Below are 14,651 nucleotides of genomic sequence, written 5' to 3'. Positions count from 1 at the left end.
TGAGGAAAATATAAAAACACAATTCATCATACTCACCTCTGAGTGCTGGCTGTGTGCAGGCCTTGGGTGGGAATAACTTTTTATCTTGTGGATCTGAGCTATAGTCTCGGCCTTCCAGGAGCTTCGAGTCTTGCTACAGAGACAGATGGGCAAGCTATTCCATCCTCATGTATCTATACTGTAATAGAGGTCAGCAGTGAAATGCTGTGTTGACCAGGAGCAGGGACCAATTAATTCTGCCCAGAGAGTAAGGGAAGACCTTGAGGAAGATGGCCTTGACCTTGAAGGAGGCAAGAGAGAATTTGGTGTACAGGGAATAAACTAGGGAAAGGCATTCCTGGCAGATGGGCCAGCAGGGGCAAGACAAGGCAGACAAATGTAGGCTTTTTTGCAGATAATTTCTGTTCTGTGGCAAGAGCTAGGGCCACTTCAAAAGAAAAAGAACATGTTGAGGCAGGACCTGCCAGCAAGACTCAGCTAGCTTGCAGAGATTCTCTGTGCCAAGCTCAAGAGATTGAGCATTGGACTGAAGTGTGGTGTCAGACTTTTACTTTGTAAGCCACCTAATCCTTTCTACTAATAAAAGCTTTTGTTCAAGTCCAATGTAGAAGATAAAGATCAAGAGTTGGTCCATGGCCAGGCACTGGTGGCTCGTGCCTATAATCCTAGCTACTCAAGAGGCTTAGATATGGTCAAAGCTAGCCCAGGGAGTAAAGTCTATGAGACTCTTCTCTCCAGTTAACCACAAGAAGCCAGAAGTCGAACTATGAGTAGCTTTGAGCACTAAAGCTCTGGGACAGAACCCAGGCCTTAGGTTCAAGCCCCAGGACTGGCACAAAACAAAAGGAGTTGGTTTTATGGAAACAGGAGGCAGAGATCCAAGCATCACCCATGCTGATATTCCATCTTCTACTGGTGGCCCTCAGACTCGGACACTCGGTGTACCTTTGTGGAAACCTAGAGCTCCTAGGAGCACAGTTAGAAATCCTCTCTGTCTACTCAGAAGAGACTATGGAGGGTTTCTCCATAGAGGAACAAAGCCATGATTCCTGTTAAAGTGTAAAGTCCAAGAACTAGAGAGGCAGAGGTTAGAGGTGAGTAGAGAGATGTCACAAGTATGAAGGAATTGGAGCGGCGGTATGTGAACTGAGAAAGTGTCTCAGAAGTGGAACTGGGACTAGCTGTGAATATGTTCCCAGAGTTGAAGTTCACCAGGTTTAGGGAGCAGCTGCACATGGTGGGTGAATGGGAAGAAAGTTACAGAGGATGGCAAACGTCCCATCTAGGTTATCAGGCATCCGAGATTGCACCCAGCCCCGAATGGGAAGGCTGGAAGTTAGGGGAGGCAGAGAGAAGAGTGCTATAGGAGAAGCTGAAAGTGAGGGCAATTTGGGGTGTGTCTGAGAGAGACTTCCAAAGACATTCCCCTCAGTTGTGCATCCCGTGTTTATGAAGCATCTGCTACCAGTATTCACTGGAAGTTATTTTAGAATCTTGGACTGTGTGAGGGAACACAGATAAGGAGATGCAAGAAAACTCCCATCTCCTGAACTTTCTCTTCTAAAGAGGGAAGACGGAAGAGAAACAGCACATGTACTCTATTCGTTAGGAGGTGGCAAGGGTACGGAAAAGACAAGTAAGAGGGAAGCATGAGGGAGATCGGAAGGCTGGGTTGAGGGAAGAGGATGCAGCTGTCATAGCCCGATCCAGGCAAGCTCTGTAGAGAACATTTGAATCCAGGCATGAAGGAGGTGAGAGAGTGAACCATGTGCCTCTCTCTTAGGGGACATGTTCCAAGAAGAGGGAAAAATCCACAGCCAGTTGGCATGGTGGTCTTGTGCCTGGTACCTTTAAAGAAAGCAGTATCTCCTGGGACAGGAAAGGGTGTGATGAGGACAGCAGACTGCAGTGAGAGACATAACCCAGTCAAGTCATAGAGCATCTTTGGAAGTCAGAGGAAGAATAGATTGTGCATGTGCTGGTACTAGGGCTTCAATTCCAGGCCTGAGTGTTCTCATTTAGTTTTGGTGTTGTTTTTTTCCACTCAAGGCTGGCACTCTACCACTTGAGACACAGATTCACTTTTTTGCTGGTTAATTGGAGATGAGTCCCATGAACTTTCCTGCCTGAGCTGGCTTTGAACTGTGATCCTCAGATCTCAGCCTCTTGGGTAGGTAGGATGACAGGTGTGAGCCACTGGCATCTAGCTTCACAGGAAGAATTTGGGATTTCAGTTTGTGAGAACTGGAGAACCACTGACAAACTTTAGGCATCATCTGACTGCTTTCAGATGATCAAGTAGCTACTCTGAGAAGAGCAGTCTTTTGATAGGGAGATAAGTTGGTGAGAGCAAAAGCAGAGAAAATAGAGAAGAGGCTATTGCAATAACCAGGTGTCCGTGACAGAGACTGAACCAGGAGGAGCAGCCCATGGCTTGGGTTCTAGCCGCTCACTGGAAGAGCAGCTGACAAAATAGGCTGGCAGGTTGGAGATAGAATGTGAAGGAAAAGGAGGAATCCAGGAGAACTCCAAGGCTTGGTACCTGAGCAAGGAAAGCCTGGAAACTGCTATAAATGATGAGAATCGATGAATAGAGTTCCAAAATCAGAAACCACCACTACCACCAAAAAGTAAAGGAAGCTGTAAAGAAGTAAAAGTAAGCTGGGTGTGTGGCAGGACCTATGAAAGCCTATTTGTTCTTCTCTTTTTCCAAAGTCCTTTTGGCAAAAACTATAACTTGAGTATAGAACTGGAGTTTCAAAGAACCCAACTTAGGCGACATATGAAGTCAAGGCGGTCAGCTATAGCTCTGTTTTGGGGGTGGAGGGGTAGGTCCTGGGTGACTGAAGCATCCATCTTTCAGCCCCAGATGTTGATACAGACTTAGAGAATCAAGTCTCTAAGTGAAAAGACCATCAGGCTCAGAAGCACCCTGAGGTTGGCTGCCACACACAGCTGGCAAGCATCCCCTGAAATCGGCAGATGAATAGAGCACTTATTGATATAAATATCATCACGGCAGCAGCTGGGCGCCTTGCAAAAATAAACAATGACACAGTGTAAGCATCAGAAAAGCAGCCTTCGGCACCTGGGAAGGAGGTTCTTTGAAGTGGCATCAGCTTTTGCCTGCCAACAACGCTCCTGCCAATGCAGCCCAGTGCTTGGGCCAGCCCAGCAACGTGGACCAGGTCTGCATTAAGTCCTAAGTGCCGTCATCCTGACAGGATGAATGTCACACTTGTGACTTGACCAGAGACTGATGGGTGTTGGGTAGGATGATTTGGGAGATGTAGCCAACGAAGGCCAAGGGTAGGATGTGAGCCCTCAGAGCTCTTTCTTCTCTTGCCCGGCTATCCAAATCTGCTTCTGCTCAGAATCCTACGCTGCTTCAAACACCGTCAGCATCCCCAACCACAGCCATCCTTCCATTCTCCGCAGCGGCTGCTGTTCCAAGATAATTATGATCAATGAGGGCTGGTGAGAGAGACTAAACTGGGTGCCTTTGACTTTAGAGATTGTTCTCTCTCTCTCTCTCTCTCTCTCTCTCTCTCTCTCTCTCTCTCTCTCTCTCTCTCTCTCTCTCTCTCTCTGTGACAGATTAGTAGGCCCAAACCCTAACCATGCAATATTGAGTCTATGATGCAGTGGTTCCTCAGACCCATCAAAAAGAAACTTTTCACTCACATGCAATGACACCCGCAGGTCTCTTCTGCCTTTGTGTTTCCTGTAGATAGACCAGAGTCCCTGGGGAGTAGACACCAGAAAGAAGTCCTCCTGCAGTCACGCCCAACAACCCCCGATTTTAGAAAACTCAGGAGATCCTCTGTGCTGCCTGTAGGATATTCTGTGCAGTGGACAGAGCCACAGATACCCCAGAGAGATCCATGTCCTCAACCCTGACATCTCTGATTATGTTCACTGGTGTGGCAGAAAATACTTTGAAGTTGTCACGAAGTGGTGGATCTTGAGATGTAGACATTCTCCCAGGCTCCCTAATTAGGCCCAACACGAGGGTTCTTAGAAGGGTGGGTGAAGTCAGTGGGTGACATCAAAGCAGAACTGGAGATAGACAGACAGATAAGGCAACCTCTAGAGGCTGGAAGAGGGTCTGCCTAGAGACTGCAGGAAGGAATCTGCCCCTCCCCTGTCATTTTGATGGGACCCCTCTAAGGTTCCCATCAGGACTCTCACCTCCAGAACTGCAGGAGAAGAACTCTGGTGCTTCAAGCCCTCCTTTGCTTCGGTCTCCAAAGACTTTGGAGATAGTTGGTTGTTTTCTCTACTTAACTTTCCACACCCTGCTTGAGGAACCAATGGCTTCACTTTTCAGATTAGGAAACTAAGGCCCAAGAAGAGAAGGGATTCAAACAAAATCACATGGCCCATCATTGACCTTTGCTCATAACCTCCTGCCAAGGAGGGTAAAGAGGTTTATGATCATTTTATAACAGATTTCCAGGACCTAGTGTCTAATCATGGCCCATCTCCTAGTGTGGGGGGACAAGGAGAAGCACATGCTTTAATTTAAAACAAGCAAGAGCCCCTTGCTGACTCAGAGATAAGCAGAGTTGCCAAGTTCTGAGCCTCCCACTGTGGAAGCCCTAAGTCTTCAGGGGACACAAAACCATGAAGAAAGATGACTATGGGTAGGGTAGAGAATAGTCAGAAGCCTGTGACATATTTTCATGGGGGAGGGAGGAACAAGTGTTCCATCCTTCCAGGGGAAAGAAGGTGATATTTCAGAGATGTCTTTCGCCATCATCATGCCTGAAGGGTAAATAGCAAGCATTGGTATCTCCATTGTTATCTCAGCTTGAGAAAGCACAGCCTAAGATGCTAGCAAAATATACAGCATGCCCAGCTCTGAATCTCAGCCAGCCTCAGATTGGACTTTGCAAGGGGGTCTCTCTCTCTCTCTCTCTCTCTCTCTCTCTCTCTCTCTCTCCTGAATAGTGGGGATGGTAGTAGAAGAGGACGTCTTGGGTTAAGGGATCTGAATTCAAGTGTTATTCTCATCATTCCCATGTTGCATTGCCCTGCGTCAATGTCTTCACTTTCTCAGGCCCCAGTGTTGTCCTCTGTTAGATTAGTATGACCCAGAGGTTAGACAAGTTCCTTCTAACTTTGAAGAATTCGATAAAAGTGGCTGTGATCCTTACTCCTCATCCTGTGCAGGAAAGCTGTCATCCACTCTGATACTTCACTCTCAAGTAAATTTCCAGCTCCCAGCGAAGGCTTGGGTAGGAGCAGTGTGAGGCTTGTATCCCACAAATGTAAGGTTGAACATCACACATCCTCATTCTTGAGCCCCACCTTTCCTCCTCCCCTCACCCCCATTCTACTGCTCCAACCATTTTTTTCCTGTCTACCTCCTCTCCCAGCTCCTCCTCAGTTTTTCCAAGCCCTCCCAAAAGGTTATTCCTTTTTCTGCAAAATCCAGCTGTCTCCAGAGCCCCTCTCTAAAGTGGGCCCTGAGTTTGCCTTCCACCTGCTCTACTCTTGTCCTTTCTTCTTGGGAATGAACTAGAAGAGCTGATGTAAGGATGTTCTTCCCTCACTGTCCGTGTGTCCTTCTCTTCCTCGTTCCTCTCTCTCTCTCCTCCCATAGTCTGCCTTCCTTAGTGGGGTATTAAAGCCACTTACAGTGTTTTACAGAATCTGTTTAAAGGAGTTTTAGAATTGCTAATCAGAATTTTAAAACAAATGCCTCTTGCACACTTCTCTCTATAAATTACTAAATCATTTCACCTTTTGGGTGGCCTTCTGGTCCCTGTGGGTCACAAGCACCTTGATGAGCAGAGTCTTTCATTTCTGAAGCTGTGATATTCCCTGGCCTTTCCATCATACCAAAGTATTTTTTAATTAGCCGAGGCATAACTAAGGTGTGCTGAAATACGGTACAAAATAGTTTTCTCTTTTCTTCCAAAAATAGGCCCATCTGCTAGTTTTCATTCACCTCATCAGAGCATGTTTATTCTGGAGACTAACAAGCTTTCTGATTTCATCAGCAAGAAAAGGATGTTTAACAAGCCAGACTCCCTCCACATTTGTTACATTTCACGCGTGCACTTGCAACCCCCAAAGGACATCTTTCTGTGGCTCAAGCAGTGACGGAGATCACTAGGTGGAATAATGGATGGATGGCAGCTGTTCCAGAGCTGTCTTCTTAGGCTTCTCCACTTCCACTTGGTTTCACTCATTCTGCCAATAATAGCTGAAGCCCCAGTGCTTCTTTCCAGGAAGGATGCGTGGCCATTTCAAAGTAATAAGAGATAACAAGGCAAGCTCCCTCCCCCAGGATGTGGCTACCAGCCTTAGCTGTGTGTGTCCTCAGTAGTCAGACCTTCCTTTGGACAGTACCACCCTCCCCACATGACTGGGAAATGAAGCACTAAGAAAGAAGGGGGGGAGGGAAATCACGATTTGAACCTATTCTGCGAAACATCCAACTACAAGCTTTGTATCTAGGAAAGGAAATGTCAAGGTTGCATTGAGAATAAGTGTGGTTTCATGGATGCCAAGCATTGTACTTGCTTTTTTTTTTTTTTTGCCAGTCCTGGAGCTTGAACTCGGGGCCTGAGCACTGTCCCTGGCTTCTTTTTTGCTCAAGGTTAGCATTCTGCCACTTGAGCCACAGCACCACTTCTGGCCTTTTCTATATATGTGGTGCTGAGGAATCGAACCCAGGGCTTCATGTATAGGAGGTGAGCACTATACAACTAGGCCATATTCCCAGCCCCTGTACTTGCTTTTATAAACTTACAAAATAGTGAAATGCTTAGGGGAAGGAACACATTGCACACTGAGTTTCCCTCTGCCTTTCCTTGGTTCTACCAGTATCTCCAAAATATCTCTTATTGTCTAAGTGTCTCTCTCTCCTTTGGCATGGAGAATAGCAGCAGTCCCTCCATCCACAATGCTACCTGATGGTGCCGCTATGTCCAACCAGGTAGCTGATGAGGAATTTTGGCAATAAAGACGGTCCTTTGGGTATTATTCTAAAGAGAAATTGTCATAAGGACTAAGAAATTTAAAAAAGAAAGTTTGCCTTTATCCATATTATTTTGAATAATGCTGCATCATTTGTATAGCTCATGTGCATCGAGCAGCTCACTCAATACACAGTAAGCTAGAAGATGTGAACATTTACAGCTACTCAAAACCTGGGGGAACTAAAAGACTTGGCCAGATTGCTTGGGTAGAAAGTGATCAAGCTGGTATGTAAGCCTCAGGCATTTCAAATGGCAACCCTAGCATATTTCCCCACCTTTTACAATGCGACATGCACAAGTCAAAATGGCAACTCCCACACAAGGGCAACCACATGCTTGGATACAAGGGCAGTCCTGAACTCAACCTAAAAGGACATCTCTTATGCATGAGAATCACTTCCAAGCCCCAAAGAGTCACTGGGAACAGAGCTCTCTTCTCCCATTTCCCATAGATAGATTATATATTGTGTCCTGGGCTTTGGAAAGACCCTGCTACCCCTTGGTAACTCAAATCCACATCTGCCCACCCATGTCTCAGCTGAGTGTCACCAGTGCTGGTGATGATGTAGGATCACACATTAGGGAACTCATCTGAAAGAATGACTCTGATTTAGAATTAGAAAAACCCTACAACCTTCCCCATCCCTCTGGGCATCATGGGAGAGTGACCTGGAAAAAATCAAATGCAGGAAAGTGTCCCCAAAATATAGGAGTCTTGTTTGAGGCACAGTCGAACCTATTAGCTTGAGAAATTGGTCTGGAAATCTTATTAAAAGAGACAAATCAGTCCACATTCACTCCAGCTGAAAATATTGGGGGTAATAGACTTTCCACAAAGCCCAGAATCTATACACCTCATGTCAGGATCACAGCCAAACTCTGGTAAGGTTAAATTCAATGCAGGCGATAAAGGCAATTATTTTTTTAAATGGACAGGTCTGATTAATTCCAAGTTCTCCAGCCAGTCACAGACTTATCTGTCCCAGCCCCTCATTACTGTGAAGGTTGCAAGGCAGAAGAGCCAATGGCAAAGAGAAATGAAGTTCAAATCATGGATTTGTCATTTCTGCACCGCTCAGCAGCAGCAGATTGTCCAGCCATAGAGGCCTACGGTGACCAGCCCTCTTCCGCTCACACACATTCACCCCTCCTTTCTCAACAGACTTGATTAACTCTTGGTGGAGGTGCTTGGAAAGCAAAGCACCATTGCTGTAAACATCGCATGCCTTTGCTACTTACAAAGAACTCTGTGAAGATGAATCCTTCACATTAAAGTGCAAACACTCTCCAATTTACAAGGGATTCAACTTAGGGGTTTTATTTATTTATTTATTTTACAGTGTTGTGAATAAAATATACATTCTGTAGGAACCATGTTTCAAATCTTGAACCTGGTTATCTTTCTGGACTAGTGACATATAATATGATACTGTCTGATGAGGCTGGATGGCAGCAGCAAGCTGCAGTCAGGCAGCCCGCAGATACCAAGGGGAAACAAGGACTTGTCTACCTTATGCAGCCCTGGGTTGCTAAGCTACAGTGTTCAATAGGTTACATGTATTAAATCTCTCTCTCTCTCTCTCTCTCTCTCTCTCTCTCTCTCTCTCTCTCTCTCTCTCTCTCTCTCTCTCTCTCTCTCTCTCTTTCTCCAGTTCTGGGGTTTAAACTCAATGTCTTATATTCATTTAATTTTTGCTTGCTCAGCTGGTGCTCTATCACTTGAGCTATGCCACCAGTCCTGCTTTTTTTTTTTTTTTTTTGCCAGTCCTGGGCCTTGGACTCAGGGCCTGAGCACTGTCCCTGGCTTCTTTTTGCTCAAGGCTAGCACTCTGCCACCTGAGCCACAGCGCCACTTCTGGCCGTTTTCTGTATATGTGGTGCTGGGGAATCGAACCCAGGGCCTCATGTATACGAGGCAAGCTCTCTCGCCACTAGGCCATATCCCCAGCCCACCAGTCCTGCTTTTAGCTAGTTATTTTAGAAATGGAGACTGTAGTGATTTCCTTCCCCAGCTTCTTTCAAAGTAAGATTATCCAGATCTCAGCCTCCTGAGTAGCTAGGGTTATGGTGTAAGCCAGTAATGTCAGCTAAGTACAGGCTTTTGTTGTTGTTGTTGTTTTATTTTGTCTCTTAATGATATTTTCAGCTCATGATGGGTTAATGGGAATGTAGTCCTGTGTAAGTCAAGGCACCTGTGTAGAGCAGTTATGATGCAAGGGCAAGGGAGTATGGCTATGTTTTATTCTCTTTTGTTTACAGAACTTTGTTTACAATGGCATTTGGGCTGTGGTATTCCAACCACTGCTGTACAGTGAATGATGTTATCTCTAAGGAAGAATTATGGCTTTCCACAGTTAGAAAGGCAAGAGCTGTGATATTTTCCCTCCTCTCTTACATTTCTCCCCCCCCCCCCCCACTCCTCTTTTCTCCTAATTCTACTTCTGGAGAAAGGAGATAGTAAGACATTTTGATATGTAACTTCCCAGGGTGCGTTATCTGTTATCCATCAATAAAAGAGAAGCCAATGTTTCTCTCACATGAAAAGCCTATATCAGAGGAGGCCACAGCACCTCCATCAGTTTAGCTTCCTGTCTGCAGGCTCATGTGTGCGTGGGGAACACCCATGGGTGAGACAATCCCAAACTGCACATCTTCTGAGCTACACTTGAGTGTCCATAGCCCATCTACAGCCTCAGTTGTAGTTAGCCTCTGTGCTGCATGTCTGGGCCCCAGAGCCCTGGATAAGATCTATCTGTATGGCTCTTGGGAGCCAGGAAATTGAGGACAAGTGCTTTCCCCCTTCATGGCCACAAACATGCCATTTCTCTCAATATTCTTTCCTCATCAATGTCATCTCATAGTTCATCAGATAGAGAGAGATGAGGTATCTCCTTCTTGATGGAAAAATGAACAGTTTATGATGTTAGGCCAGGATTTCTCAATGTCTGTGCTACCAATATTTGGGGTCAGACACCTTAGAGGACACTACCCTAGGCACTGTAGAAGCATGCCAGCCTCTCTTGCCTCAATGCCAATCATAGTCTTCAAGTGGGTCATGCATTTGGCACATGTCTCCCTAGAGGATAAAACAGCCTCTGAGAACCACTAACTTAGATTGAGGGGCAACGATGGCTTATTGTTTTCAGCTATACATTCTAATTCTTCCCAATTCCAGTTTAAAAAAATAATTAGAAAGATTATCAACAAGATTTCCTCGTACTAGGTAGCTTTTCTTATGGTACAAAGGAAGCATAATTATCCCAATTTACAGATGAGAAACAGGTTGAGAGCACATGACGAGTAAGCAGCGGAGCCTGAATTTGGATCCAACAGGGCCAGATGCCAAAGCTTATATTTTCCTTTATGGTACTCATAATGTAATCATGGATGTATCCTGTGTAAGAATGGGGAATGGAGAAATGTCTGCCACAATTTTGACAGCAATTAGAAAACAGATTGCGCCTGCCCTGCCCTCAGCATTCTTTCTAATCCCGACAGAAGCATTTCAAGGTAGATATTATCACCGATTTATGAATGAGGAAACCCAAGGCTTGCCAAGCCTAACAAATGGTTGGAAATCTGCATAGCAAAGTTTTTTTGAGCCCAGTGTTTTTGTGCAGCGCCCTGATATTTCAGCACCCCCCCCAATAAAGTGGACACCGCTCCCCAACAAGGAAACCAGGAGTTCTAATTTGCTACATACTACTCTGCCATTCTAAACTACATTTCCTGCCAGTGTACGAAATAAGGAAGGCTTGGTGGTGAATGACACTGTTATCCCTCTCACTTTGTCCTTGGCTTCCTCTGTGACCTCTTTTCTCCTGACAGCTCTGTATGCAATACTGGCCCGAGAAGACATCCGGTTGCTACGGGCCCATCCAGGTGGAGTTCGTCTCCGCAGACATCGATGAGGACATCATCCATAGAATATTCCGCATTTGTAACATGGCTCGGGTGAGTGTACGGCCGCCATTGCTTGCCATTCCTCTCCTTTACCAAACAGATGGAGGCTGCCGGGAAAGGATTCTGTAGAGCCAGCCAGGAGTCTGTGTTGTGCTCTCCGGATCATCTCTTCCTGGGGGAAGTGATGTTGCTGCCGATTCGGGCTCCAGATCCAGCAATGTCTCCAACCTAGAGAGATGCAAAGGGTGGCATCCAACTTGCCATCTGCCTGTTTCCTGACACGCTCGCTGCCATGTAGACAAAACTTCCCAGGCATTAGCTCAACCCCACTGTGGTGTACTGCCTTGGCACCAGCTCATGCGGCTCTCCATTGGATCCTGGAAGCTTTGAGCCATGTCCTGTGAGCACTGAGAGGGAAAATTTGCTGCTTTCAAGAGAATATTCACTGCCTAAGTACTGGGTAGGAGGGGGGAAAAATAATAAGCTATGAACTAAATGGTGGGTAACTATTGGTCTCTACAAAGAGCCCAAGGTATGTTGAACTTCATCTCTGCCTTCTGAATTTACTATCTAATGGGAAGATGATATGTTCTGACATAGGAATCTCAGAGAGAGAGAGAGAGAGGGGAGAGAGGCAGAGACAGAGAAAACTCAGTATACTCAGGAAAGGTGTCCCTAAAGAGGATATTTAAATTGAATTTGAAGTCTAGGTAGGAGTTTCCCAGGTAGAGAGAGGAGGACAACCAATGTGTACAAAGGTAGCGTGGTGGACATGAGTGTAGCCTGTGACTCCCCCATGGTGGCATGGTTTAGTCTCCACTGGATCTGTCTTCCAGAGGTATCTGGAAGCTCAGTATCCCTCGGCTTCTCCAGCAAAGCAGCCCTAACTGGTTCTCTGTTTTCAGCCACAGGATGGCTATCGTATAGTCCAGCACCTCCAGTACATTGGCTGGCCCGCCTACCGGGACACCCCTCCATCCAAGCGCTCTCTGCTCAAAGCAGTCCGGCGTCTGGAGAAGTGGCAGGAGCAGTACGATGGGAGGGAGGGACGCACTGTGGTCCACTGCCTGTAAGTACCACGAAGGTGTCTCCGTCACAATGGGATGATGGGTGGTAGAGCCTACCTGAGGATGCTACTGACCACATGTGTCAATCCTAGGCATGTCAGTCCTAGGCTCAGGCCTGTCATCCTGGCTACTCAGAAAGCTGATATCTGAGGATCATGGAAGCCAACCCAGGCAGAAAAATCCCTGTGAGACTCTTGTCTCCAATTAACCACTGTGGCTCAAAGTGGTAGAGCACTAGCCTTGAGCAAAAGAGTTCAGGAACAGTGCCCAGGCCCTGAGTTCAAGCCCCACAATCAACAACAACAACAAACAAAGCCAGTCCCCAAAAAATATTGAAAGCAATCGTGATCTTTTAATAGCTAGATATCCCAAACTGTATGTTACATGGCATGTTCTTGAATAAAAATATGGTGGGGGCAGATCTGACCTTTGTGCTTCCACTGGGGAGATGAGCCCCATTCACCAAAAGGATGTATGGTGTGTCCTGCCAGTCAAGTCACAGGACAGCTCAGGACAACACTGGTACCACTGACCAAAGCTTTCTTTATTATTTCTTGAAGAAGGAGAAAGGGAAAGGCATTAAGTTAACTTAAGCCAGACATTTTTTAAATGAATCACCTCATTCCATCTGTGAAGTAGAAGCTATCATTTTGTAATGAGAAAGCCAAAGCACAGATGGGGGAAGGGATTGGGGAGTTGAGAGAGGAGTGATGATGTATGTGCCAGGGCCTTAAGCTAGCATGCCATCCACTTCCCCACCACCACACTGAGCCTGCTTCCTCCGGGAACATCTCTTACCATGGGCTTCATGGGGACACAGAAAGGGGAACTGATATGTGCATTCCCAGGGAGCTGGGGTTTCTAGGGACTCAGTGAGCCCAAGAGTAGTTACTAGGGTAAAAGGGAGCCTTGACTCCAGTCTTAGAATGGTCATAGCCTAGCCATGTAAACTCCAATGTCATTACGCCAGGTGTGTGTTTCATCACCTGTGCCCCATTAAGAAAATCACTGAATGTTGTGAGCCTGGCTTTCCTCGTCTGTCCAGTGGATTGGTTGAATAAGATCATCTTTAGACCAGTAGTGTTCTGGCATGAAATAGTTAGAAAACAGAAATAATGTGCCTGCCAGTACCAAGGTCAGCAATGTCACCGGTAGCAAATATGCAAATGTAAATGTAATTACTTCGGAGTATCACAGAGTCTACTTTAGGAGTATAAAGAGATCACCAGAAAAAAAGATTCTACAAAGATCTGAACCCCATGATGGCAGATCTACACGTGACATGACAACAGCTCTGTGTGGAATGTGTGATTCATAATCATTCATTTGCTTCTTAGAATGCAAATGATCTGGGGAGAAATGATTCAGGGGACTTTGCTCCTTAAAGATGTGTGTTCCAGGAAATTTGAATCCAAGTCCTCTTCTCTCTCTCTCTCTCTCTCTCTCTCTCACACACACACACACACACACACACACACACACATTATTTCTGAAGTGGAAGCATTAGTAGCATTGCACTGACCCAAGAATTGAGTTTAGTCTTTTCAAATCCAGCTAATTGTTCACTTTCTGTTAAATAGTCAGCACACACACACGTGAGGAAAGTTAGAGCTTAAGAGAGGTTAAACACACAAGTGCATCCTGAGATCTTAAGAGTCATAAAGGTACAGATCTAAGTGGAGTCAAGGAAGATTATGTGGCTGCCACTGTTAGGTTGATGGGTGACATCAACCACTCTAAGCTGTCTCTTGTAGGGAACTCTGAGGCTGAGCTGTGAAACCTGGAAAAGGTTTGAGAGGTTGGAACACTTCCTCAACAGCACTCAGAATGCTGAGAGCTGGCCATGGAAGGGTTAAAACAGACAGCTCTGGAGATGGTTAAGAGACTGAAATGCTGCCCTCCCCCGCTTCCTTAGGCTAGCAGCTGTGCTGGGGATCTTGTAGGCTGGACCAAAGACCTTCACAGCTTAACCTTGGACTAGATAAGTGGACATTGTATCTGGACTTCCCCTGGGCTGCAGTCGCAAAAGAATAAGGGAACCAGTGTCTCTCACAAACTCTGTTTTAGCTCTGGTTGTAATATTAATATAGATGTTTTATGTTTTGCACGTATCCATGGTAACCTTCCCTGTGTGAACTCAAATAAATATGCTTGTTTGTGGGGACTCAGGGCCCAAGTGCCAGAGACCCTTGGGACCCCTTGTCACCACTGATTCTACTGATTCTCATCTTTCATCTCTTTTCTCTCCATCCCTGCCCTTTCTAATTTTCTTTGGTCCACTATCCCATCATGCTGCCTCTCTGCCCACATCCCAGAAATGGGCAGCTGATTCCTTGATAACTCTCACTTCCTCCAATTCCCTCCACATCCTCTTACCTCCTCCTCTGGTACTCTGCTATTCTGGCTTCAGAAAACCTTCCCAGAAACTCTTCCTGAACTCTCGTGTGTGTGTGTGTGTGTGTGTGTGTGTGTGTGTGTGTGTGTGTGTGTGTGTGTTTTAACCTACCTTTTGTTTTAGTATACTTATCTATTCATGACTTCCCTAGCCAAAGTGACCAACATAGCAGTGTCATTTCACCAAGAGAGACATAATGCCCTGGAGATATCCCCAGGCAGTGCCATAAAAATCACTGAAATGCAGTCATTCACCAGGGAGTGGGGAGGGGGAGGGAAACTGTCTATACTGGAA

The 14,651-nt window shown here is 45.9% G+C and overlaps 1 protein-coding gene across 1 annotated transcript in view; it reads left to right on the top strand.

The window, feature by feature from the left end:
* Positions 1 to 14,651, top strand: part of Ptprt (protein tyrosine phosphatase receptor type T) — a 688,872-nt gene that overhangs the window by 667,893 nt on the left and 6,328 nt on the right. The window contains exons 30-31 of the mRNA XM_048349408.1: positions 10,821 to 10,946; positions 11,801 to 11,964. Coding sequence (XP_048205365.1) covers positions 10,821 to 10,946; positions 11,801 to 11,964 — 290 coding nt within the window. The remainder of the gene's footprint in view (positions 1 to 10,820; positions 10,947 to 11,800; positions 11,965 to 14,651) is intronic.

Source organism: Perognathus longimembris, chromosome 6 (assembly GCF_023159225.1).
Source record: "Perognathus longimembris pacificus isolate PPM17 chromosome 6, ASM2315922v1, whole genome shotgun sequence".
Classification (NCBI taxonomy): Eukaryota; Metazoa; Chordata; class Mammalia; order Rodentia; family Heteromyidae; genus Perognathus; species Perognathus longimembris.
Note: the sequence above shows the minus strand (reverse complement) of the source record. Positions and strands in the feature narration are given on the sequence as shown.